Below are 25,115 nucleotides of genomic sequence, written 5' to 3' on the forward strand. Positions count from 1 at the left end.
TACTGGACACAATAGACCGACTCACACAACATCACAGATCATCTGAACTTATCATTTACATTTAATCCAGTGTGAAGATGTGTATAAATTATCATATCTTTTCTTAGTATCTCCAGGAAGAGGAAGAGATCTTCATCTCCAGAACCCAGCTGTGTGTCTCTGAAGAGTGACCGATCATTTCCTTTTCTTCCTCCTAAATTCAGTGATGAACCAGTGACCTCTGACCTCAGTGATGAACCAGCGACCTCTGACCTCAGGTGAGGATAAACGTGATCTAGACCTCAGACCAAAATTTGTAGTTTTTTGCAGAAAACACTGTAATGGCTTTCCTGACATTACAAGTCACACCTGACTATAAGTCATGTGTTGAAAATGTTATTATTACAGGTATAAAGTGGCTCTACAGAGGACAATAGTGTTAATTTGAGTTATTTTGTCAATTATCGGATATTGGTTTTGTAATATCGGCTCCACCGATGAATGGCGCGTCTGAAGGGAGACGAGTCAACAATGGTGTAAAGTAGCCAGCTTTGCTTTAATTAATAAACTGTGCTCAACATAACAGCCATTACTGCACTAACGAGATGTTGCATCAGTGCTGGATGTGTTGTGTAAGCTAAACTAAAGAACAGAAATGAACTCACTGAGTCACGTGTGCAATTAGACATGCAGATATACAGCAATACGATATGCATCGCAATAATGACCATGCACGGTATTGCTATCATGGGAACTTCACAATACTGTGAATAATTACCCAGAATGCATTCTGAGAACACTTCTCCATCCGCTGTGTTAAACGGCTGCTGTGTGCTGCGTCACAGAGGCATGTGCACTCTGATGTGAACAACACCAACACGCATGAGAAGCGCATGGCGGAACGAGGGAAGGAGACGCAAACACACTTTCACTTTCTGACAGTAGATGGCGCTGATGCAGCCGCAGAAATGCAGCCGTTACCCTGGTAACCCTGTACTCAAAGCTGGCTGCCATTCACACTTGCACGATCTGCATCCAACGATGCTAGTGAAGCAGCCGCGCAAGGGAGAATGGGGCCAGTGTCTGAGTGGTAAAACATTAGCATTATGGCTAAATTAGGCTAATACTCATAGCAAATGCTAACGGAACTATAAAAAATTTAAAAACCATGCATTTAGGTTCATTTTGGTATGATTTACTGTTAATAATTAAGCGAAAAAACCCAGATATTTCACGTCTCCCTCTACAAGTACAAATGATTCTGTCTCAACAGGTGCACCTGTGGGCACTGCAGCTCACTGTCCCTGGTAGAGAACGTCTGTTATAGGGAGATACCCAAGGTAGCTATCAAATATGACAAGAACAGTGTTAAGTCCAGTTAATTCATTTAATAAGTACTATACACAAAACCAGGGTTCATACAGATAAATAGGTTAAAAAAAAATATATATATATATATATATGTTTTATGATTTACAATAACAGTCTTATATTCAGTTATTTTAGGAGATTTTAAAATGTTTATAAATTAGTTAATTAACTCACAAACTTCTGAGGTAAATTTCTCCAGGATTATTACTATTACATCATTATTATTCCTCACACGGTCGCAAGACGACGTAAAGTACATGCATCTGATGAGTGTTATCGAGCTGATGTCAATAGCGCGCGCTCTCTGTAGGCATATTCATATTGTGCCGCTATGTGAAAAAAATCCAGCAAAATGCGCCGGAGCGTTTGTCGACCCCAGAGGATTAACTTTAGCCTAACCATAAATTGTGATTAAAATATATAAATGATCACTCACCTCAAGACGCCGCTGCGGTGGTGGAGCAGCGTTTGGCACTGTGTCTCGTTTCAGCACGAGCTGTGTGGAGAAGCCCATTTCCACCTCTATCGCGTTGGAGAAGCAATCCCGCGTATAATGCAGGCTGCACACTTGAGCTCTAGGCTGGAACTCACGGTCTTCCAGGCCAAGTGCATGCAACCACTGGCGCCTAATTTCCAAATCTGCTGGAAAGCTATGCAGTCCAGCAGTGCTGTTGCAACCAGCAACACTACACCTACGTACCATCCTGACCACTGTACTAAATACAGATAAATCTACGCTAACTTGAAGCTATCCTAACTGATGCAATACTATGCTACTAACTAACTAACTAACTAATGTTATGCTTCTAACAATACTACACTAACATCTATGCTAATTAACTACCTAGGCTACACGAAATAATATAAATAACTTAGTGGTGCACGATATATCGGCCGCCGATATAATATCGGCCGATATGGTCATTTTTTTACACATCGGTATCGTTCCGATGTCAAAATATGGCCGATGTGAACAGGCCGATATTTAATGTGTGAAGCTGAAGAGGTTGATGTGAGAGAAATACACATTTCATACAGATGACATAAGCAGAGAACAGTCTGTTTTCTTTCATTTTGAATTGTTCTGTTTAAAAATAGAAGTTTCAAGCTTTCTATATATGTCTCAGGTCTGTGAGGCAGGTAGGTTTCGGTTCATTTATGAGACGCGCTCCAGGTTCACGCGCCGTCGCCTCTGTCCTGTTTAAATATTTTCTAGTATATATACTTTTTATTTATTAAATCCAATGCAATTCGTTGATGAAACATTGATCAAAATTAAGATACAATTAATACAAAACGAAATTAAATTTAAAGACAGGCTTTGTGCTTTCTGCTTGAGGTCTCTGTGAAAGTTTTAAAGCAGTTTTTAAGTGCCGAGAGCGCTCAGGTCCGTAACATTGTTAATGCAGTCCAGTGCGACTTATGTTTTTTTCCTCCTCATGACACATTTTTGACTGATCGTTTTTTGACTCGTAGATATTTGAATATATTGCTTGATATATGATACCCATTCGAATTTGATTTTTCTCAAAAGTGACAGCGCGTGTGATTTGTGGATTCTGATAAGCGCGAGTGGAGAAACAGGCGTTTATTTATTCATTCTCAGTGTTGAGAAATGTAGCCTTCATGTGTTATTGTGTTAATAATAACTAAAGTAGCCTACCTAATTATGTTACATATTTAGTTTGTATGAAAACTATCGCGTTCGTTACTTATGGATTAAAAAAGTAGGCTACCGGTGCTGCGCGAGCTCTCTCTCACAAACACGGACGCGCGCACATAGAGAGAGAAGATAATTGTAAAATGAAAACGGGCTAAGCAGAAAGCACTATTTTTCATGTGTTATTGTGTTAATAATAACTAAAGTAGCCTACCTAATTATGTTACATATTTAGTTTTTATGAAAACTATCGCGTTCGTTACTTATGGATTAAAAAAGTAGGCTACCGGTGCTGCGCGAGCTCTCTCTCACAAACACGGACGCGCGCACATAGAGAGAGAAGATAATTGTAAAATGAAAACGGGCTAAGTTTAAATTTTGTTCTTGCTTGTTTGTTTTTTTCTGTCAAAATGTCAGAAAGCATTTTGTATTATCCATCTGTGTTTTTAAAATTCGTTAAATGACGGACGTTTTACTGTTAACACAGCCCATATGTCGGATTCGTCTTATAGCCTACTTGTTATTATTTTTAGAATAAGTGATTCGTTATGCTATTATTGGACTCCTGTCTATTCATTGTCAACTGTTTTCTATAAATATGTTTGTATTGGCTAACATTTATTCAGCTGCGTGTCCTGTTTAAAATGTGCAATGTTCAAACGCAAAGACAGTCACAAGAAGCCCTTTTCCCTGTGGTATTTTTTAGAATAATATTTGGATATTGGAATAATAAATGAAGTAGCCTATCTTAATTGTACACATGTTCCTGTTTTTTTTGTTTTTTTTACTGTTTTCTAAGGGTTTCTTAATTTTAGACAAGTTGACCAGCACACATTATATGCAATGCAATGTGTGTATGTGTGACATATTTTGCACACAGGTAAAGGTGCCCAATATCAGTCATTTCTAAAGTAAAAAAAATGTGTTTGGGAAAATAGCTCTTTATTTGATAATCATTAAAATTTGTTTTCTATACAGAGATATCGACATCGGTAAATATCGGTATCGGCCATAACAGCAATATTAATATCGGTTATCGGTATCGGCCACAATTTTCACATCGGTGCATCCCTAAAATAACTATATAAATGATATGCTAAATAGATGCTAAAATACTCTATCCTGATCGGTTTCAAGACTCGCAATTCCAACTCCTGACTCGCTACAGTGGTTTTGAAGAAACATGATGGTTTTTATACTGCCAAGGGCGTGGTAAGCTCGTACCAAGGGCGTGGTGAGCTGAAACCTGCTTATGTCATGTGCCACCGCTTACGTCACCTGCCACCGCAATATCCAATAGGAAAATTCAACTGCAGTAGCCACCGTTCAACCTGAAGAGGGCAGCACTCAGACGTTTTTACACCATATATTCTAGAATTAAAACACTTTATACGCAAATGTCAAAAAAGTTACTCGAATCAATGAACAGCACTAATAAAGCCCCATTCTTACAGATCATTAACTAAAAAAAGTTGGTTTAGGGTTTAATTACCCTTTAAAGATTTAATAGGATATTTATTTTCAAACTTAAACATTTTTACATTTTAATCTGACCTAAAACATGCCCTAGATATTGATTGAAATCAGTCAGATTCTTTATTATTATTCAGTCACACTTTACAATAAGAATTCATTAGTTAATTCATTAGTTAACATACAGTGAGGAGAATAAGTATTTGAACACCCTGCTATTTTGCAAGTTCTCCCACTTAGAAATCATGGAGGGGTCTGAAATTGTCGTCGTAGGTGCATGTCCACTGTGAGAGACATAATCTAAAAAAAAAAATCCAGAAATCACAATGTATGATTTTTTAACTATTTATTTGTATGATACAGCTGCAAATAAGTATTTGAACACCTGAGAAAATCAATGTTAATATTTGGTACAGTAGCCTTTGTTTGCAATTACAGAGGTCAAACGTTTCCTGTAGTTTTTCACCAGGTTTGCACACACTGCAGGAGGGATTTTGGCCCACTCCTCCACACAGATCTTCTCTAGATCAGTCAGGTTTCTGGGCTGTCGCTGAGAAACACGGAGTTTGAGCTCCCTCCAAAGATTCTCTATTGGGTTTAGGTCTGGAGACTGGCTAGGCCACGCCAGAACCTTGATATGCTTCTTACAGAGCCACTCCTTGGTTATCCTGGCTGTGTGCTTCGGGTCATTGTCATGTTGGAAGACCCAGCCTCGACCCATCTTCAATGCTCTAACTGAGGGAAGGAGGTTGTTCCCCAAAATCTCGCAATACATGGCCCCGGTCATCCTCTCCTTAATACAGTGCAGTCGCCCTGTCCCATGTGCAGAAAAACACCCCCAAAGCATGATGCTACCACCCCCATGCTTCACAGTAGGGATGGTGTTCTTGGGATGGTACTCATCATTCTTCTTCCTCCAAACACGTTTAGTGGAATTATGACCAAAAAGTTCTATTTTGGTCTCATCTGACCACATGACTTTCTCCCATGACTCCTCTGGATCATCCAAATGGTCATTGGCAAACTTAAGACGGGCCTTGACATGTGCTGGTTTAAGCAGGGGAACCTTCCGTGCCATGCATGATTTCAAACCATGACGTCTTAGTGTATTACCAACAGTAACCTTGGAAACGGTGGTCCCAGCTCTTTTCAGGTCATTGACCAGCTCCTCCCGTGTAGTTCTGGGCTGATTTCTCACCTTTCTTAGGATCATTGAGACCCCACGAGGTGAGATCTTGCATGGAGCCCCAGTCCGAGGGAGATTGACAGTCATGTTTAGCTTCTTCCATTTTCTAATGATTGCTCCAACAGTGGACCTTTTTTCACCAAGCTGCTTGGCAATTTCCCCGTAGCCCTTTCCAGCCTTGTGGAGGTGTACAATTTTGTCTCTAGTGTCTTTGGACAGCTCTTTGGTCTTGGCCATGTTAGTAGTTGGATTCTTACTGATTGTATGGGGTGGACAGGTGTCTTTATGCAGCTAACGACCTCAAACAGGTGCATCTAATTTAGGATAATAAATGGAGTGGAGGTGGACATTTTAAAGGCAGACTAACAGGTCTTTGAGGGTCAGAATTCTAGCTGATAGACAGGTGTTCAAATACTTATTTGCAGCTGTATCATACAAATAAATAGTTAAAAAATCATACATTGTGATTTCTGGATTTTTTTTTTTTTTTTTATTATGTCTCTCACACTGGACATGCACCTACGATGACAATTTCAGACCCCTCCATGATTTCCAAGTGGGAGAACTTGCAAAATAGCAGGGTGTTCAAGTACTTATTTTCCTCACTGTAAATGGACAATGAACAATACTGTTAAAGCATTTATTAATCTTAGTTCATGTTAATTTCAGTATTTACTAATTAATACATTATTAAAATCGTAAGTTGTAACTCTATTATTTAATGGACCTGAGCTAATGTGAACTAACAATGACCAGTTGTATTTTTTAAACTAGTGTTAACAAAGAATAATTTAAGAAATAAATAAATAATAATTAAATTTATTTTAAAGTTAAATTTATTTTAAACCCCAACTAGAACAGGAAACTAAGAGACCACAACTTCAACATAACAAAATATATTCCTGAAAATATGTTGTACTTTATTGTACAAATGTTCAGGGTTTTTCCTGCATAGAGAATTACGAGGCGGCCTCCGTCAAATATCGTGCCGCCTCCGGCTCTCGACAACACTCGGCAGACAGTCACATGATCAGATACACTTTCTCCAGCGTGACGGTTCTGTTGCGGCGGGTTCCCGGCCGGTGTCCGTTCTCAAACCGTATAGTTTGCCGATAGCACTGCGCGGGTCGTCATCATCCGCGGGTCGTCTTCATCCGCGGGGTCGGGCGACCAAGTCATAAAAACTTAACCGAGGGTGGATGACCGATAAATCATTATAATGTGTTGAGTTTAATAAAGACACGGAACTCTCTTCACGGTAAAACACAATGAACACGCGTCACTCTTTTACTTTCGTTTTCAACAGCGTAATTCTCTTCAGGGAAAACCAGTCAAGGAAAACACATGCCAAGACTCGACATTAACGCTTGTCCGGGACACGTGGTGTTGTTGTTTTGAAGGGACAATTGAGAGAGAATTGTACTTGCCCAACTGGACAAATGCCCTGATTAAAACGCCAATATCAAAAAATTAAATAAAAAATAACAAGGGAATCACCAAAAACACGAGGATGATTCTGACTTTATTTCATTTAATGTAAGTGGCGATTGAGAGCCTATAGCTGATAATAATATAAATGTCTTGCCGTGTTTCCCTACGTTTTGATTGTTAACAGCCTAGTGTCTTATTCTAATTGAATGTATTGATCAAATTGAAGAATTTGAAATGAAAGATGGAGCATACATTTAATAAAACTAGGAAAAAATGCCCTTTATAAAGGTAAAAAAATATAGTATTCTCATAAGAGTGTTTTCCAACAGTGATTTAATGAAACATTGACAATTTAAGTTTGAAGGGAGTAAAGCCCCTGTTTAGGTTATTAAGGAAATGTAATTTTGCCAAAAGAAGAACTTTTATTTTAAATAAATGTTAATTTTAAATCAGCCTACTTCAGTGTGATATGTGTCCATATCATCATGCTTAACTCTGAGAATCTGAATAATTGTGATGATCAGATGCAGATTTCTAAATCAGAGAATATCATATTTTGGGCGGTTGGCGGGCGGATTATTTATTTTTAACAGCGGATTCGGATTACTCAAAGTGCACCAGATTAATTAATTTATTAGGGCTGTAGTCAACCAAAGAAATGCTTAGTCGACCAAAGTCCTGTCCTGCACAACGATCAGTCGACAAAAAAAAAAAAAAAAAAAACGCAATGTTTTGCATTTTGATTGAACATTTATTAAACAATTGTCATAGAGCATTTATAAAACAACAACGACAAAACATCAATACATAAAACTATAATAATAATACAATTCTTTGAAAATTGAGTGATTTTTTTTAACTGTAAAGTGAGGAGCTCTGTCCTAGGTCTATAGAGACAGTCACAGCCACAGCACCTGACCACACCACACGCTACAATATATATCACTGCTAAAACTGCCAAATAATGAAAAATCCTAACAAAAGCTCTCGTTTATACAGGCTGTATATTCTTCTTTAGTTTCAAAAGCTATGGGTTAACTTTTGTCCAGCCGATCTAGGCGTTTTAAAACAAACACATAAAAAACCCAAATAGCCTAAAAAACAATCCTAATAATAATAGGCTGTATAGTAGGAAGGCCTATAGGTTTATTTTCGTTTTGTTACATTATTTAGGCTATTTTCAAATGCGTCAAGTGTACAAATAAAAACAAAAACATAAGAAAACACAGTCTATTGAGTCAGCATAATAAAGCCGTTAAGGCTACTTACAGATCTGCAGGCCTAGTCCACCTTTTTTATGTTGTGGGCCAAAAACACTAACATGTCCACATTCTTGGGTAAAACACAGCTCCTCGACTTCTTAACAATAAATCCTGCTTTGGAAAATATGCGCTCTGCAGGAGTGGAGGTTGCAGGGATGTAGAGCAGGCGTTTGGCTGCCCGAGCAAGTCGTGGATATCTCTCCTCATTATTTAGCTATCCTCATAGCTTGCACTCCACAGTCTTGTCGTCTTTTTTTGTAAAATGCAGCCAGACAAAAGATTTAGATTTCTTGGACATTTTGTCGACTAAAGCCAAAACAAGTAGCGTTCTAACTGAATGAATACAGCAAAACTACCTATTCCTTACTGAGCGCGAAGCAGCAGTGCAGCCAGCCACAGGTGCGGTTCAGGAGTGTTCTGCGTGGTGCGCTAAACTGTGGCTCTGTTACAAAATAGCCTAAATTAAAGCATTTAAAGTTGGGGATAAAACATAGGCTAATTATATTTAGAATACAGTAATATATAACTCCTTATAAAGGAATAAATATCAAGGAGTAAATCAATGAAAATGTCTTTATTGGTGAAATTATACTACTGGTCTACCAATGAGAATGTCAGTCGACCAAGACGGCATCGACCGATTAGTCGACTAAACCAGGGGTTCCCAACCTTTTTTGTGCCAGGGACCAGCATATTCATAAAAAAAATTCCAGGGACCAGTTGTCAATTTTAAGATGCATCGTTTGGAACATATCACTGTGTAAAACAGTAACAGCCTATCATTTATTTGCATATAATGAACTAGGTGGCAACAAAGGCTACTTGTATGAATATACCAATCTTTTTAAACTTTCAGACCGGTTCACAAAATGTTTCCCTTTTCTGCCATACAATTAGGTCTACTTCAAAAGCAACTCGCACAGCACTCACTCACTAGCAGGTGGCAGTAATGGCAAATTGTATGAAAATACCAGTCCATTTCACCTGTCAAATCTCTCCAGAACCACTAAAGACAATCCCTTCAACAGCAACTTAGTGTTTTCACACACCAACAGGTGACAGCAAAGGCTAATTGTATGAAAATAAGAGCCAGTTTCAACAGTCAGACAGTTTCAGAATACAATAGCAAACACATAACTTAGTGATTTCAGCCAATCATTTTTAAAAGTATAAAATTAGAGATTAAGCTTTAACCTTTAACAAAAAATACCAGATCAGACCAATGAGAACAAAACTATTTTAATGTGAGCATGAACTGCTTATTGATATTACTATATTTGTAGCTGTGCACAAGACAAGCTGTTCTTGCTTCCTGAGCATCCATAAAAAACATATGCATCCAAAACAATGCACACAAATTCCAGGATACAATAAAACGAAATTTAAAAAGGTCTGCTTCACAAATATGAACGAAAACCAGCTTACAGTTTTTCACCACAAATAACACAACGGATTTGGCGCCACGGAATCGCCTGTTGTCATAAATCCATACCTAATGTACATGAGGTATCGTATTTTATGAAGCTTTACTTTTTTTATTTCTCTCTCTCTGTCTCTTCGAGTTGGTCATCGCCTTTTCTTTTACCAGAACTGTCCGCAATAAAATTAGCCATTGAAAAAAAATATCGCGGCCCGCTCTTCTCTCCACTTCTCTGTCACTTCAGGTGCAGCTCGCTTTTTTGCAGCCCGTTCAGATATGACGCGTTGCTAATAGGGGTGTGAACCGACACTGGTCTCACGGTTCGGTTCGATTACGATTATCATGTCATCGATTCAGTTCAATTCGATATCACAATGCATCGCGATGCACCGCATCCTCAATTTTAAATTTCTCTTCAAAAGTGATGTGTGCGCACGTGTGTGTGTGCTTGGGAAGTCGCAGTGACAGAAACAGTGACATTCCAGTTAAAGTTTCAAGGGAGTAAAGCTTGTTTATGCCATTAAGAAAAGGAAAATCTGTCAAATAAATTTTGTTTTACAAAAATGTTCATTTAAAAGCAGCGCTCATTAATCAGTGTAGGCTATTATGTTACCATTAAAGATCCGCGCATCAACCGTCGCCGAGTCCGCTGTTGAAGGTGACGATCATCCATTTATAATCACGCGTAACAACACAGAATAATTGTAATTTGACCATCGGGTGCGGATACTTAAATCAGAGAATATTATTGGGGCGGGTGGACTGTTTATTTTTGGCTGCGGATTCGGCGTTGGAGCTCATCCGCGCATCTCTCTGACTCTGCCAGGCGTTAACAGCTTGGGGTGAAAACGGCTAACGTGGTTTATGAAGTTATTGGTATTAGCCTACCTCCTGCATATTCTATTTGTGTGTGACATGAGCGCACAGTACAGCGCGTGTCTTCTGCAGGTCGTGCTTACCAGGTTGTTCCTAAAAGCCGAAACGTGCCCAGATGTCGGCTTTTAAAGTAGTTGGAGCATTTTTAATATTCTCGCACTCGCGTCTCGCCTCCCTCTGCCATTGTATGCTTCCGCCACAATGCACGTACGCGACAAATGACGTCAGAAAAGTCCGTACATTATAATCGTTATGGTCTATTACTGAACCGATACCGAATCGTCCTCGTCTGCATCGCGATGCATCGTAGAAACGATTAATTTTGACACCCCTAGTTGCTAAGCAATCGCAAAGCGCTCAAAGAAACACATTTTAATCTATTTATTGTTTAGGTTTTGGATTAAATAACATGACGTCATAGCACTTAAAAAAGCATTTAAAAAGACAATTATTATTATTATAAAAAAAGAAAAAAGAAAAAAAAAGAAACATTATTCTGGGAATATTTCAAGGCCCGGTACTAACGGGTCCACGGACCGGCACCGGTCCGGGGACCGGGGGTTGGGAATCACTGGACTAAACGACTAAAGTTGACAGCCCTAGAATTTATCTTTAAAATGTACAAAATGTTCTTCCGGGGGGGCATGACCCCCGACCCCCCGAGAGGTACCGACCTCCACCCACTAAACTACTGTGGGAAACACAGTCGGCTATATGATGGTCTACGAAAAATACTCATTTTATTATCTTACTATTAAAATACATGATCAGGATTTTACCTCCTCGTTTTGAGCCAGGAGAAACCCTGAGTGTTGTTTATAAGGAGAATCTGTTAAACTGACCATGTTCATTAATGTGTTGCTGTTCCTTGCGTGTTTTATTCACAAACATGTTTTATGTGTGTATTTTGTTACCATTCAGAGATGATCAGACTGGAGACCAGAATTCTCCTCAGCCAGTGAATGATGAACTACAGAGAGTCAAACACAGACACAAAGCCAGCATGAAGAACAAGTATGAGAGATTATTTGAGGGACTGAAACTCCAAGAGAATGAAACCCTCCTGAACAGGATCTACACACAGCTCTACATCATAGAGGGAGAGAGAGAAGGAGTGAATGAAGAACATGAGGTTTTACAGATGGAGAAAACAGCCAGAACACAACACTCACAAGACTCTCCAATCTACTGCAATGACATCTTTAAAGCCTCTCCTGAACCAGGACGCCAGGAGAAAGAGCAGATCAAGACTGTTCTCACTAAAGGCATCGCTGGAATCGGGAAAACCGTCTCTGTGCAGAAGTTCATTCTGGACTGGGCCGAGGGAAAAGACAATCAGGATGTAGATTTCATGTTTGTGCTTCCATTTCGAGAGCTGAACTTGATCCGAGATCATCAGTACAGTCTTCACAGACTTCTGCTGGACTTTCATCCTGAACTTCAAGATCTGGACTCAGAGATTTATGAGGAGAGTAAAATTGTGTTCATCTTTGATGGTCTGGATGAAAGCAGAATCACACTGAGGTTTTCAGGCAAAAAGAAAGTTTCTGATGTGACTGAGACTTCATCAGTGGGTGTGTTGATGTCAAAGCTCATGAAAGGAGATCTGCTTCCCTCGGCTCTCATCTGGATCACCTCCAGACCAGCAGCAGCCAATCAGATCCCCTCCAAATACATCCACCGTCTGACAGAGATTCAGGGATTCAATGAGCCTCAGAAGGAGGAATATTTCAGGAAGAGAATCAGTGACGAGCATCAAGCCAGCAGAATCATCTCACACATCAGAAGAGCAAGAAGCCTCCACATCATGTGCCACATACCCGTCTTCTGCTGGATCTCCTCCACTGTGCTTCAGAAGCTCCTGGAAGAAGATCTGAGTGCAGAAATCCCTCAAACTCTGACTGAAATGTACATCCACTTCCTGCTGATTCAGATCAACATGAGGAATCAGAAGTATGAAGAGAGAGATCCAGAGAAACTCCTGCAGTCCAACAGAGAAGTGATTGTGAAACTTGCTGGAGTGGCTTTCCATCAGCTGATGAAGGGCAATGTGATGTTCTATGAGGAGGACCTGATTGAGAGCGGCATAGACGTCACTGACGCCTCAGTGCATTCTGGGATTTGCACTGAGATCTTTAAGCAGGAATCTGTGATTCATCAGAGGAAAGTCTACAGCTTCATTCATCTGAGCGTTCAGGAGTTTCTCGCTGCTTTCTATGTGTTTTACTGCTATTTAATGAAGAACAAGAAACCACTGCAGCTTCTGGGTGTATTCAGATTTTACAGGTCTGATGAAGTCTCTCTGCATGATCTACTAATATCAGCAGTAGATAAAGCCCTCAAGAGTGAGAATGGACGGCTGGATCTGTTCCTGCGGTTCCTGCTGGGCGTCTCACTGGAGTCCAATCAGAGACTCTTACAGGATCTACTGACACACACAGAGAACAGCTCAGAGAGCATCAGGAGAACCACACAGTTCATTAAAGACAAGATCAAACATCCAAATGCTGATCTCTCAGCTGATCAATCCATCAATCTGTTCCTCTGTCTGCTGGAAGTGAAAGATCAGACTCTGTCCAGAGAGATTCAGGAGTTTGTGAAATCAGACAAACACTCAGAGGAGGAACTCTCTCCGTCTCACTGCTCAACAATCTCCTACATGCTTCAGATCTCAGAGGAGCCGCTGGATGAGCTGAACCCCATGAAATACAACACATCAGATGAGGGGAGAAGAAGACTGGTACCAGCTGTGGTCAACTGCAGAAAAGCTCTGTGAGTGTTTAATCATTAATAGCTAAAGAATCATTTTAATAATGCATCTTACATCTTTACAGGGGTCATGACATGGAGTTTTTACTAGTGGTGGGCCGTTATCGGCGTTAACATGTAAGGAATAATTGACGACAGGCCGTTGAATTATTAGAAAAATAATGCACACCCGAGGTGGTAATGCGGTCACGACGCGAAGCGGAGTACTACAGCTCAGGGCTCGCAAAATCGCCTGCCCGACGTCCCGGGGCTATTGTGTTTTCCAGTCGGGCTACCAAAATGCATAACCGGCCTGCCCGACGGGCTATCTGAAATAGTGTTCGCTTCAGTCTCGTTATAATCAGATCCAGCGCGCTCTTCAACTTCAATCCGCAGCGATGCCGAGCAGAGCGCACGTCAGAAACAGAGGACGGTGTGTGTGTGTGTGTGTGTGTGTGTGTGTGTTCATCTGAGTCTCATTGGTCTGTCACTCATTGGTCTGTGGTGCTCGTCAATGTCAGAATATTTGAGATGACCAATCAAATCAAAGTAGGCGGGCTTTATGTTCACAAGAGCGACTCGACGCTTCAGTTTACGGTCAAGTATAAGAGATAAGATGTAAGTAGCTAAACTAAACATTTCATATTTGACAGTTTTTTTAGGTTATGAATGTGAAACGAATGACAAAAATAATCAGGCAAATGAATATACTGTTGTCGAATTTCGCCATTTTGAACTGAAAATAGGCCTATGTAATGTGACTAATTAGTTTACTGTCATTGTGAGGGGACATTAGCATTAACAAAGCCGTTTTCATCATAGGCACAAGATTAATAATGAATGTGTACATGTTGAGAATTAATATACAATTTGTAGGTTTCAGTAAATTAAAAAAGTTCAGCTTTAGGTGGGGAAGAGACAGGGCAAGATGAGGAGACTGAGAGAAAGAAAAAGTGATGGATAAGAAGTGAGAGCAGGTATCATCTACTGCCTGCTGACATGGTTTTAAAGCTATTTCTTATCCTTTTTTGGCCTTCAAACGTCTTGAAATGGACATATCCGAGAAATAAAACATTTAAACCCCCTAATAACCTTAAATGTAGGACCTCTTTGATTATAAAGCCCTGTCTACGGCCCTGTATTAGGAATAAGATCAATAATGAATGTGTACATATTGTGAATGAATTCAATAAACTTAGTTAGGCTACCTAGCTTTCCTAGTAGCTTTCAGTAAATTAATGCATCTGAGAAAATGATTCATAAATCAGCCTATCAGTTTGACCCTTTGTTTACTTTCTTCACTGACAGACAAAAATGAAAAGCCTCTATCGGTCAAAGCTCAGCTTTAGGAGGGGAAGAGACAGAGCAAGAGAAAAACTAAGAGAATAGGAGTGTGATGCTGATGAGGAGAGAAAAATAATCAGCTGCCCACTTACATGGTTTTAAAGCTATTGTTATCCAATTTTTTTGTTTTCAAAACATCTTAAAATGCACATATGTAGATCAGAGAAATAAGAATTTTCTCGGGGGTGCCCCCGAACCCCCCTAACTAGCATATCTCACACTCGGGACCTCAGTGATGAAAAAACCCTGCCATCTGCATGTTAATGAAACAAGTTAATAGTGAGTATTAGACCCTAAACTAAAACTAAAGAGTTACTTTTTTTTTTTTTTTATCATCGCCACAGACACAGACTGATTCATGATCCACACTGGTCACACACATTTCAGTTCAGTTAGAACCAGATGCATATTTGTTGATATTTGTGTTTTGAAAAAGTTTTTGATTCATTGTTTTGACTCCTAACCAATATTCTACATAAAAAATTGTAGTCTTTTTATATGGGCTAGTAAAATTAATTTTGGGCTACCAAAATCTGAAGAGTGCCTGCCCGAAGGGCTACCAGCGATTTAGAAATTTTGCGAGCCCTGCAGCTACCACACCTCGAAACATTGTTCAGATTCTGTATTTCAAGACGTTTGTAAAGTTTTTGTGATTAAAATGCTCTTGAATCTGTAGGACTACTTTCTTACGCATCTAATCCCATGCCTCCGTTGCTAATTCCAAAACGTCACTTTAGAGTTATTAACGGAGGTTTGAGCCACTGATAGCAGACTAATGCTGGCACACACGACTCTGGCACATTCTCTGACTGTTTTCATCGACTGCAGCAGATTATAAACACCGACTTTGAACACAGACTGAACGCGCTGAACACGCGTTTGGACATGATCAGTCATCAGATTACATTGATAACCGGCCTTAAAGTGTGTCCTCGGCTTTATGCAGTTATTAGAGAGAGATGTTGCAATAATGAGACAGAAAAGCATGTGCGTCAATATTATTATTTATTTATTCAATTCGTTTTAATTAATTCGTTCATTCTTTTGTTTCTATTATTGACAGATGACAGTAGACTAGCCAATTAAATGAAACAAAAAGCCTTTTAACAAGTAAGGCCTATCAATAATTATTTATTTGTTATATTATCTGCAATACAAATCTGTGCTGCAGGACTATCCATTTATTTAGCCTATATTCAGTTTAATTTTCTATTGATTATAGATAGGAATATACTTTATTTATTAAAATTAAACTGCATGTTTCCATTGATTGTGAAGCTAGACATTGAAAATTGCAGATCAAGCGCATGGGGCTAAATGCTTTTTCTTGTTATGAATTGTATCCTATTTTCCGTTATTACAGTTAACTAGGCGAAGTGATATGGAGTTGTGATGCGGTCGAGACCTGCCTGGAACTACTTTAGCCGTGCGTTTCCCTGAAAATAATGCACACCTTAGAACGTTCGTCAACCAATCAGATACAAGCATTCAACGGCCCTGTAGTATAAGCTGCGTTAACGTGAGACTCTTATCGGGCGGCAAAAAAAATATCGCCGTTAATCTATTCTCAAAGTTGGGTTGGGAGCTGGGTCTATACTACGCAAGCTATGATGACTTTCACCTTGATATTTTAGCGCGGATGTATAGCCGAATTGCACTGTAGGGGGCTTCGAACCTGTGTGTATGCCTACTGTGAAATGACCACATCAAACGTGACGTGCTAACATGGATGCAGCTATGAAGCCGCCGGGTTTGCTTCAGGGAAAATTTATTTCTCAGATTCTCAGATCGCTATTCAATTCCCGCTATATGCAGATTTAATACACGTTACCGAAAGCAACAGATATGAGCTGCATTTTATTGATCATCAGCTAAAATTTCAAAATCAAATAAGAGAGAGCGGCAACAGCCCTGGATGATCATTTCGTTTCTCTACTTTTAATGATGAAGATTGTGTGTTAAGCATCTGTGACTTACTTTCACTTTGATTTGCGATAGTTTGCACGTTGGCTTAATCAATAGATGCACAGCTGCTCATCTGCAGTGATGCGTGTTCTGTAGCGTCGTCATATCTGGCTATGAGTGTACACAAATGAATTTAAATACTTAGCAGTTTCAAATAGAGATGCGCCGATCCGATACTCACTATCGGCATCCAAATCTGATATTGTGTGTATACTATTGTGTGTTATTGTTAAGCCTCACAAAAGCCACAAAAACATTATAAAGAACCGTCAACTTTTCGTGCACTATATTATAAGTGTTCTAAAGCCACTTCATAGTTTAATGTGATAAAGTGATTTAATGATTAATATTGAAGTCGTTAAACTCAAGTAAGTGCTTCCCTCCGCTGCGGCTGTCAGTCATTCTCCATCCAGCACTCAAACAGCGCGCCGCGTTCGGTTACGGCAGTCAACATGATGAAACTCTCTCCAAGATGATTCAGTGTTACTATTGTTATACTTGATCTGTAGAGAAAGGTCTATGGTTTCACATAAAATGACTTTATCTTTCTGGAGTTTATTGCTGTTCATGTAACTTTCTCCCGGTGTCTTTTAGATCAGCACACTGGAGTAGAGAGCGCTATACTTGTTCTTCACGCGCACAGAAACTGACATGTTTAAACTGTTAAAAAGAAAAGGCTCAATAAACTATTGCATTCATATAATACTGGAACTACGCATCAAATCTCTTCCCTTTTTGCTTTGAGGTTTTCAATGTGAAGCGCTGTGACTCCATGTTGCTTCAAGCGCATCATTCTGCACACGGGATACGCATAAGCGCTTTGTGCCGCTCTGTATTGGAGCCTTTCATATTATAATACTTTTGGGCAATGAAAGATTATTAATAGCCTTTCTTGTTCTGTCCTATCTATAATATGTTGCTGCCTCATTAAACAGCTGTGCTAAACATTTAAAAGAAATGTCTTTTCATTTTACAGTATATATTAGAAATTAATTGTTTTTCATTAATGTATTTTACAGCAATACAAAGAGCAGTGAGTAACATTTTAACAGATTTAGTGCTACACTTACTCACTTTTTTGTTCTCCATCTCCACTAAATAATGTTTTTCACTAAATGTTTAGATTTTATACAATTATTGTAACTTTTGCTGTTGAATTTAACTAAAATAAATATGATGGGTCAATATGGGTTGTCAATTTAAAAAAGAAGAAAAAGGTGCTCTTAAAGTGTGAAAACCACTGCCCTAGAGGATCACGGTTTATCTTCAATCCTAATTAAACAAACCTGATACAGCTAATCAGGAGCTGAGTTTGGCACCCCCGATTTGTACTGTTAATAATCAATAAATCTGAATAAAGATTTTCCAACCTCATTCTGACCCTCTTTCTGAAATGATCCGTGTTCAAGCGGCGGCTCTCAGTAAACACCAGTGTTAAAATTTGCTAATGTCACTGCATAGGAAAAAGTATCAATGCCCCCCCTGTGTTTTTGAAAACACCCGTATAAAACGGTCATTTATAGACAGAATTATTAAACTGCTTACGTTTTTTTAATCAAAATACTTTCGCTTTGAGATCAAGCTGCTGTCAGATCCAGTACAGTTGCTACTTTATCTTTGTACAAGTTTCTTTGCAAACTCTCTCTGAAAAACTCAAACTATTTGTTGATGTGAATGTATTTGCCCATGTGACGTCACAAAACCCACAATATTCTAACAAGCCATTTTTGGAGCTTGGTTGAACACATTTTTTTTTTTGTCTTTTTTTGTCTTTTTTTTACATTTTAAGCTGTGAAACTTGCCGGATGTTTCAATGGTACAAAGACCTCTTATATGTCAAAAGAATTTAGTAATTTGAATACAAAATTAAATGTTAAAAAAGAGCAAGCGCTTGTGGAAAGGAGATAGCGGTGTGAACTGTGCTCTCCATGATGACGAGGAAGTATCAGCAAAGAATTAATTGATTTCTACCCCTTGCATTAGCTTTACTACTAGATAGATATATTTATGGAGATGAGAAATAAAAAGCCGTCATTATGTCATTAATATCAGTCCGTCAGAAAAGCAGTTCTAGGCTTATTCTTGGCTGGATAACTCCTAAGGGTTTAAAAAGCCCTCTTAAAATTAAATATGAATGCAGTTTTGGATTAAATAAAAGTACAGTCAAGTCAAATAAAACACGTTTTATCTCCTGTATAGTTTGGTAACACTACAATAAGATACCATTCATGAACATTACTTAATGCGTTATCTAACATCAACACATTGAGTGAACAATATATTTTTACAACATTAATTAATGTTTGTGAATGTTATTTAATACAAACACTTGATTGGTCATGTTTGTTCACTTCATTCATTGTGCATTAAATAATGTTAACTTTTTATTTTAAAAATGTATTTTTAAATTAACCCCAAGGAGAATAATTGCGACAGTATATAACTATTGTTTATTGTTAGGTCATTTTATCTAATGTTATCTAACAAATATAATCTTATTGTAAAGTGTTTTTAATGCTACAGTTTCCATATTTGTAACCGTGATATACACTTTATTATATGTAAATTTAATCTAAATTAAGCTTTGGTACCGAAATTGGTATCGAGAACCTTGGATTTTCACTGGTATTGGTACCGAATACTGAAATGTTGGTACCGTGACAACACTAGTCCCCAATTAAGCAAGCCAAAAGCCAATGGCAACAAAGGTGAAAAAAGGCGTCAGTGGCAAGAAACCAAAACTCCATCAGGGCCGAATGGAGAAAACAACCTTGGGAGAAACTAGGCTCAGTCGGGGGGGCAGTTCTCCTCCAGCCAGCGAACGAACAGTGTATGATTATGATCCAGGCAGCATTATAGGTCAGAAGTCAGATGGAACTGGATATTATTCTGATTGATCCAATCTAATCTGAGATAAGATTATCTATGAGAGATAATTTACAGTCTACTGTTCATAATGTCTGTGTGTGTGTGTGTGTGTGTGTGTGTGTGTGTGTGTGTGTGTGTAGGTTGTCTGGCTGTATGGTGACAGAGGAAGGCTGTGGTCATGTGTCTTCAGCTCTGAGTTCAAACCCCTCACACCTGAGAGAGCTGGACCTGACGAACAATGACCTGCAGGATTCAGGAGTGAAGATTATTTCTGAAGGACTGAAAAGCGCAAACTGTAAGCTGCAGATACTGAGGTATTTAATAACATATAAGAGATTATTTACAGTCTGCCGTTCATAATGTTGATGTGTGTCTGAAGATGGTCTGACTGTGTGTGTCTGTAGGTTGTCTGGCTGTATGGTGACAGAGGAAGGCTGTGGTTATGTGTCTTCAGCTCTGAGTTCAAACCCCTCACACCTGAGAGAGCTGGACCTGACGAACAATGACCTGCAGGATTCAGGAGTGAAGATTATTTCTGAAGGACTGAAGAGGCCACACTGTCAGCTGCAGATTCTGAGGTATTTAAGAATATATAAGAGATTTACCACACCAACACAGATAAGAATACAAAGGGAAAAGGGAATCTAACCATTATCATATTTTTGGGAAGTGTCAGAAATTAACCCAGTTTTGGCAAGGGATTGAAGGAAATTTAAAAGCTGTTTTTGAGGTGACGATTCCTTGTAATTGTGAATGTTTACATCTGGCTAATATTTCTTTTGATGGGTGGAATAACATCGATAAGAAACTGATGTTAATTCTTCTGGCAGCCAGTAAAAAAGTAATTACAAAGAAATGGCTAAAACCAGAGCCACTTACAGTTGATGATTGGATTGACATATTACACTATATATATATATATATATATATATATATATATATATATATATATATATATATATATATATATATATGTATGTGTGTGTGATGGAAAATATTTCCTTTTCCTTAAGAACCCAGATAGAATACATTTGTTCAATATGATAAAAAATTATTGATTATATAAAACCAATTCGCACTGACATTTTTTGAAGCATAAATGGTCTGTAAGGTAATGTTTTTTTTATAATTATAAGTAATAGCTCCCCTTGTTCTTGTGTAAAACACAAAACATCTGTATAAGCTTGAGTATTTCATTTCCATGACCATTGGTAGACATGATGGGTTATAATGCTGTCTCTGTATTGACGTATATGTTTTTGTTTTATTGTAAAGAAGCATTTCTGCCTTGATAAATGTATATATTTGTTTGCTGAAATTGAAAAAAGAACATATAAGAGATTATTTACAATGTGGGATTACACATTTAAGAATATGTTTAAGATCTGCTGATCCTACTTCCTTACATAACATCACATGAAAAACTAAGGTGAACTACACTGTATTGGGCATTCAAGGTGAACATGATGGCATCAATTTACTGATTAGAAGTCAGCTGTCTAAACATTGTAATAGTCAGGGGTTTTGTTAGTCTTTGATCTTCCAACTAAGAGTTGAACTGTGTGTGAATGTTTACCTAGTCTTAGTTCCCGTGACCATTTGTGTTTATACCATTTGGGGAAGTCAGTTGGGGGTAATTGCCTCTATTGTCTTTAGATGATTAGATTTAGTGATCATCTCTAAGGCTGTGTGTAAGGTCAGCACCTTTAAGGACAGCCCACTGAAATGCCTATAAGACAACATGTAAAGTTACATTAGTCAGACTAGTTGGAAGACCTGCAGCACGCTCAATAAAGAATAACTTCTACTTGAACGAGATCCCAAACGTCTCCTGGTTTTGCTTCGATGAAGGAATAAAAGTTTTCAACAACAGTCTGCCAGTCATGTGAGTTTTTGTAGATGATCTGACTGTGTGTGTCTGAAGATGGTCTGACTGTGTGTGTGTGTCTGTAGGTTGTCTGGCTGTATGGTGACAGAGGAAGGCTGTGGTTATGTGTCTTCAGCTCTGAGTTCAAACCCCTCACACCTGAGAGAGCTGGACCTGACGAACAATGACCTGCAGGATTCAGGAGTGAAGATTATTTCTGAAGGACTGAAGAGCCCACACTGTAAGCTGCAGATTCTGAGGTATTTAATAATATATAAGAGATTATTTACAGTCTGCTGGTCATAATGTTGATGTGTGTCTGAAGATGGTCTGACTGTGTGTCTGTAGGTTGTCTGGCTGTATGGTGACAGAGGAAGGCTGTGGTTATGTGTGTTCAGCTCTGAGTTTAAACCCATCACACCTGAGAGAGCTGGACCTGAGCTACAATCACCCAGGAGTCAAGCTGCTCTCTGGCAAACTGAAGGATCCAAACTGCTCATTGCAGATACTCAAGTATGTGGGACACTGCAGGTCCTGATGCCCAAATCTGATTTGTTGCCTATTTGACCGTCCGTTTACACGTTCTTGCCCCATATCCGATTCATGTGTTTACATTTGACATACTATCTGAAACGTTGCGCATGCTTAAAGGGGGTTCTTGCACAGATGGACAAACATGAAATGTGCTTGATGCTAGCTTTGCAATATACCGTATTTTCCGGACTATAAGTCGCACTTTTTTTAATAGTTTGGCTGGTCCTGTGACTTATAGTCAGGTGCGACTTGTATATCAAAATTAAGTCATACTGACTGACATGAACCAAGAGAAAACATTACCGTCTACAGCCGTGAGAGTACAGATGCTGCTCCTGTAGCCTAGCCCTGACAAAATTACTGAAAACAACTGAAAAACTGTTAACTGAAACATTAACCTAAAGACAACTGATAAAGACTGAACACAAACAAAATGCCCCCAAAAAGAAAAAAATCTCCATGTTTTCGGTGCTGATGCGATGGTGTCGCGTTCATGTAACATGTAAGGGTGGCTCTGCCAATAAAGCTCCTAAAAGCTGTCACGAACCGGCAAAAGTAATGATTATGAATATGTCAAATATAGCAAGGAGACATTTTAATTGTTTATTAATAAACAAGTGTTTTCTGTGTCAGTGTCGGCTGCAAAGATGAAGTTGACGATGCTGACTCGTGATCTTCGCTGTAGTGAAGGCGCCAGAGAGAAATGCACATTTCATACAGATTACATAAGCAGAGAGCAGAGCAGTCTTATTTCTTTTTTTTTTTTATTATTCTGTTTAAAAGTAGACATTTCAAGCTTTCTATATATGTCTCAGGTCTGTGAGGCAAGTAGGCCACCGTATATGCTGAGTTTCGGTTCATTTATGAGATGAGCTCCAGTTCACGTGCCGGCGCCTCCGTGTCGGGATTATCTATTGTCTACTATATTTACTTCTTATTTATTAAATCCAGGCAATTGGTTGATGAAACAGATCAAAATTAAGATGCAATTAATACAAAACGAAATTTAATTCAGCATACCATTGGCCAACATGTAATTTTGCTGTATTCAGCACAGACTCTGCTACAATAATGGATGTACATGTTTGCATTTTATAGAAAAAAAATATTATGCCTGGTTAGTACGTTTTGGGAAAAACATTGTCACCGCAATAAGGCCATTTAACACACACTGAATAGTGGTCCATAAGACTTTTGAATGACTATTCTTGTAGGCTAGAATTTTTTCTACAAAATGATGTGGAAATTATTCTGATCACTCTTTCACAAACAGCAATATAATGATTTTAATTTTGCATGTCAGTTTTTTTGTCAGCACTGCCGTATGCGTGGGCCATGAATATTAATGTGATTCACACCAGGGGTGTGACTAAAGACACTCCCCCAATGGCTAATGGCCCATCAAGGTGCTGTGAGGCAGCCTGAACAAAGAATGAGGAACTGATGAATGATTCACTGATGAATAATTGCAAAAAGAACAGCATTTATTCAAAATAGAAATCTTTCCCAACAATGGAGAAGAAAGAAAGAAAAAGAGACCAAACTTTTGTTTTTGTATTAAAAAAAAAAAAATGATTCAAAGAATCCTGAAAAAAACTATGACAGGTTATAAAAAAATATATTAAACAGCACAACGGTTTCCAACATTGATTTAAAAAAATAAAATACCTGTGTGTGCTTTGCATGCCACCATTCTTTCATCCACAGCTAAGTTTCTTTTAGGATGATAGATGGCTTTACAAGCATGACGAATAGTGTCCATGAGAGGTTTGACCCTGAAAAGACGGTCATGTTCAGCTGTGCCCCTCTTTCTGTCATTATCCATATCTGCATCTGGGTGACTCGTACACATTCCATGAAATGGTGCGGTATCTGTCCCGGGACATAACTGTAGCTGGAAAGGATATGGAGAAAACACTGCTTTGCCGCCAGTAGTCCCTGATGGAGCTGACCTTCACCATGGCCATGTAGAACAGCAGCCCGATGTAGCGGTACATCTCACTGATGCTGACATCTGTCCATTTATATTTGCAGCCCTTTGCAGTTGCCTTGGCAGCCTGAGCATTGGTGTTGTGTCACAGAGTTGACACAGCACTTTCTGAAAAAAATGTTTGAATAGACTCAGTTGTGGTCCAGTTTCCCGTGCAGGACGGAATCGCACAGTCTGTGGAACCATGTCAACATCAGTCTCTGTTTTCCATGTCAGAGTGGACTGCCTGTTGCTTGCCTGCTGGTTAGCCTTCGCTCTCTTCAGGACAGGTGCTTGGACATGTTCATTGTCACATCTGTAAAAAAACGAAACAAAAAAAACATGTGAGCATGCTGATAACACAATTAAAGAAATCACAATGTTGATTGATGATTGAGGACGGAGAAATATCTATTTATGGGCCATAGACCGCGTCACCGCGAGTGTCTGTTGATGGGCCATAAAGACCGCACGCATTTAGTGACGCACGCAATGAACGGATCGTTCGCGAACGACACATCACTACATTTCAAACATTTACACCTGTATTCACAAACATCTGTGCATAAGGCAGTGTTGAAGCATGATAAACAGTGTCATAGGCTGACCAAAACCGAACATTTATATATTAATATAATGTATTTAGACAGGATCACATATTTTACCAGAGGCTGAAATATATTTGCACTAAATCACATTATGTAACATAAGCAGATATTCGCAAACAAGCTACATTACGCATAAGGCAGTATTTTAGCATGATAATCAGTGTCATAAGCTAATCAAAACTGAGTGAAATATACAGTATTTAATATACAAATATGTTTAAAGAGCAATATCACATTTAAAAAAGTTTACACTTCAGCATATACACGAATGTTAGGGATATTGTAAGGCAATCATTACTGTAAGATGTCAAAAGCTAGCCAAAACTAGGCAAAATATAGTCCTCATCCTCGATACGCGATGAACTATCAGTGAATCTGATAACGAAACTTTGTGTTTTTATGGCATTGATCGGGGGGCGTGTGCGATGCATAGATCACCTAAACTATTTACCATGTGAATAGCGCCGGGGGCGGGGCGGCCTCAGCTCATTATAGAGATAATGAAGGGAGAACGAAAAAACGGTACATCTCCTTGCTTTCAAACGGATTACATA

The 25,115-nt window shown here is 38.8% G+C and overlaps 1 protein-coding gene across 2 annotated transcripts in view; it reads left to right on the forward strand.

The window, feature by feature from the left end:
• The window catches only part of LOC311286231 (NACHT, LRR and PYD domains-containing protein 1 homolog), a 233,663-nt gene that overhangs the window by 4,303 nt on the left and 204,245 nt on the right, over nt 1-25,115 (forward strand). For both annotated transcript variants that reach the window (XM_084402347.1, XM_084402345.1), the window contains exons 4-9: nt 108-257; nt 11,580-13,430; nt 19,724-19,897; nt 19,988-20,161; nt 21,537-21,710; nt 21,799-21,963. In XM_084402347.1, the coding sequence (XP_084258473.1) occupies nt 108-257; nt 11,580-13,430; nt 19,724-19,897; nt 19,988-20,161; nt 21,537-21,710; nt 21,799-21,963 (2,688 nt within the window). The remainder of the gene's footprint in view (nt 1-107; nt 258-11,579; nt 13,431-19,723; nt 19,898-19,987; nt 20,162-21,536; nt 21,711-21,798; nt 21,964-25,115) is intronic.

The sequence above is a fragment of the Rutilus rutilus genome (assembly GCF_951802725.1).
Source record: "Rutilus rutilus genome assembly, chromosome: 2".
NCBI lineage: Eukaryota > Metazoa > Chordata > Actinopteri > Cypriniformes > Leuciscidae > Rutilus > Rutilus rutilus.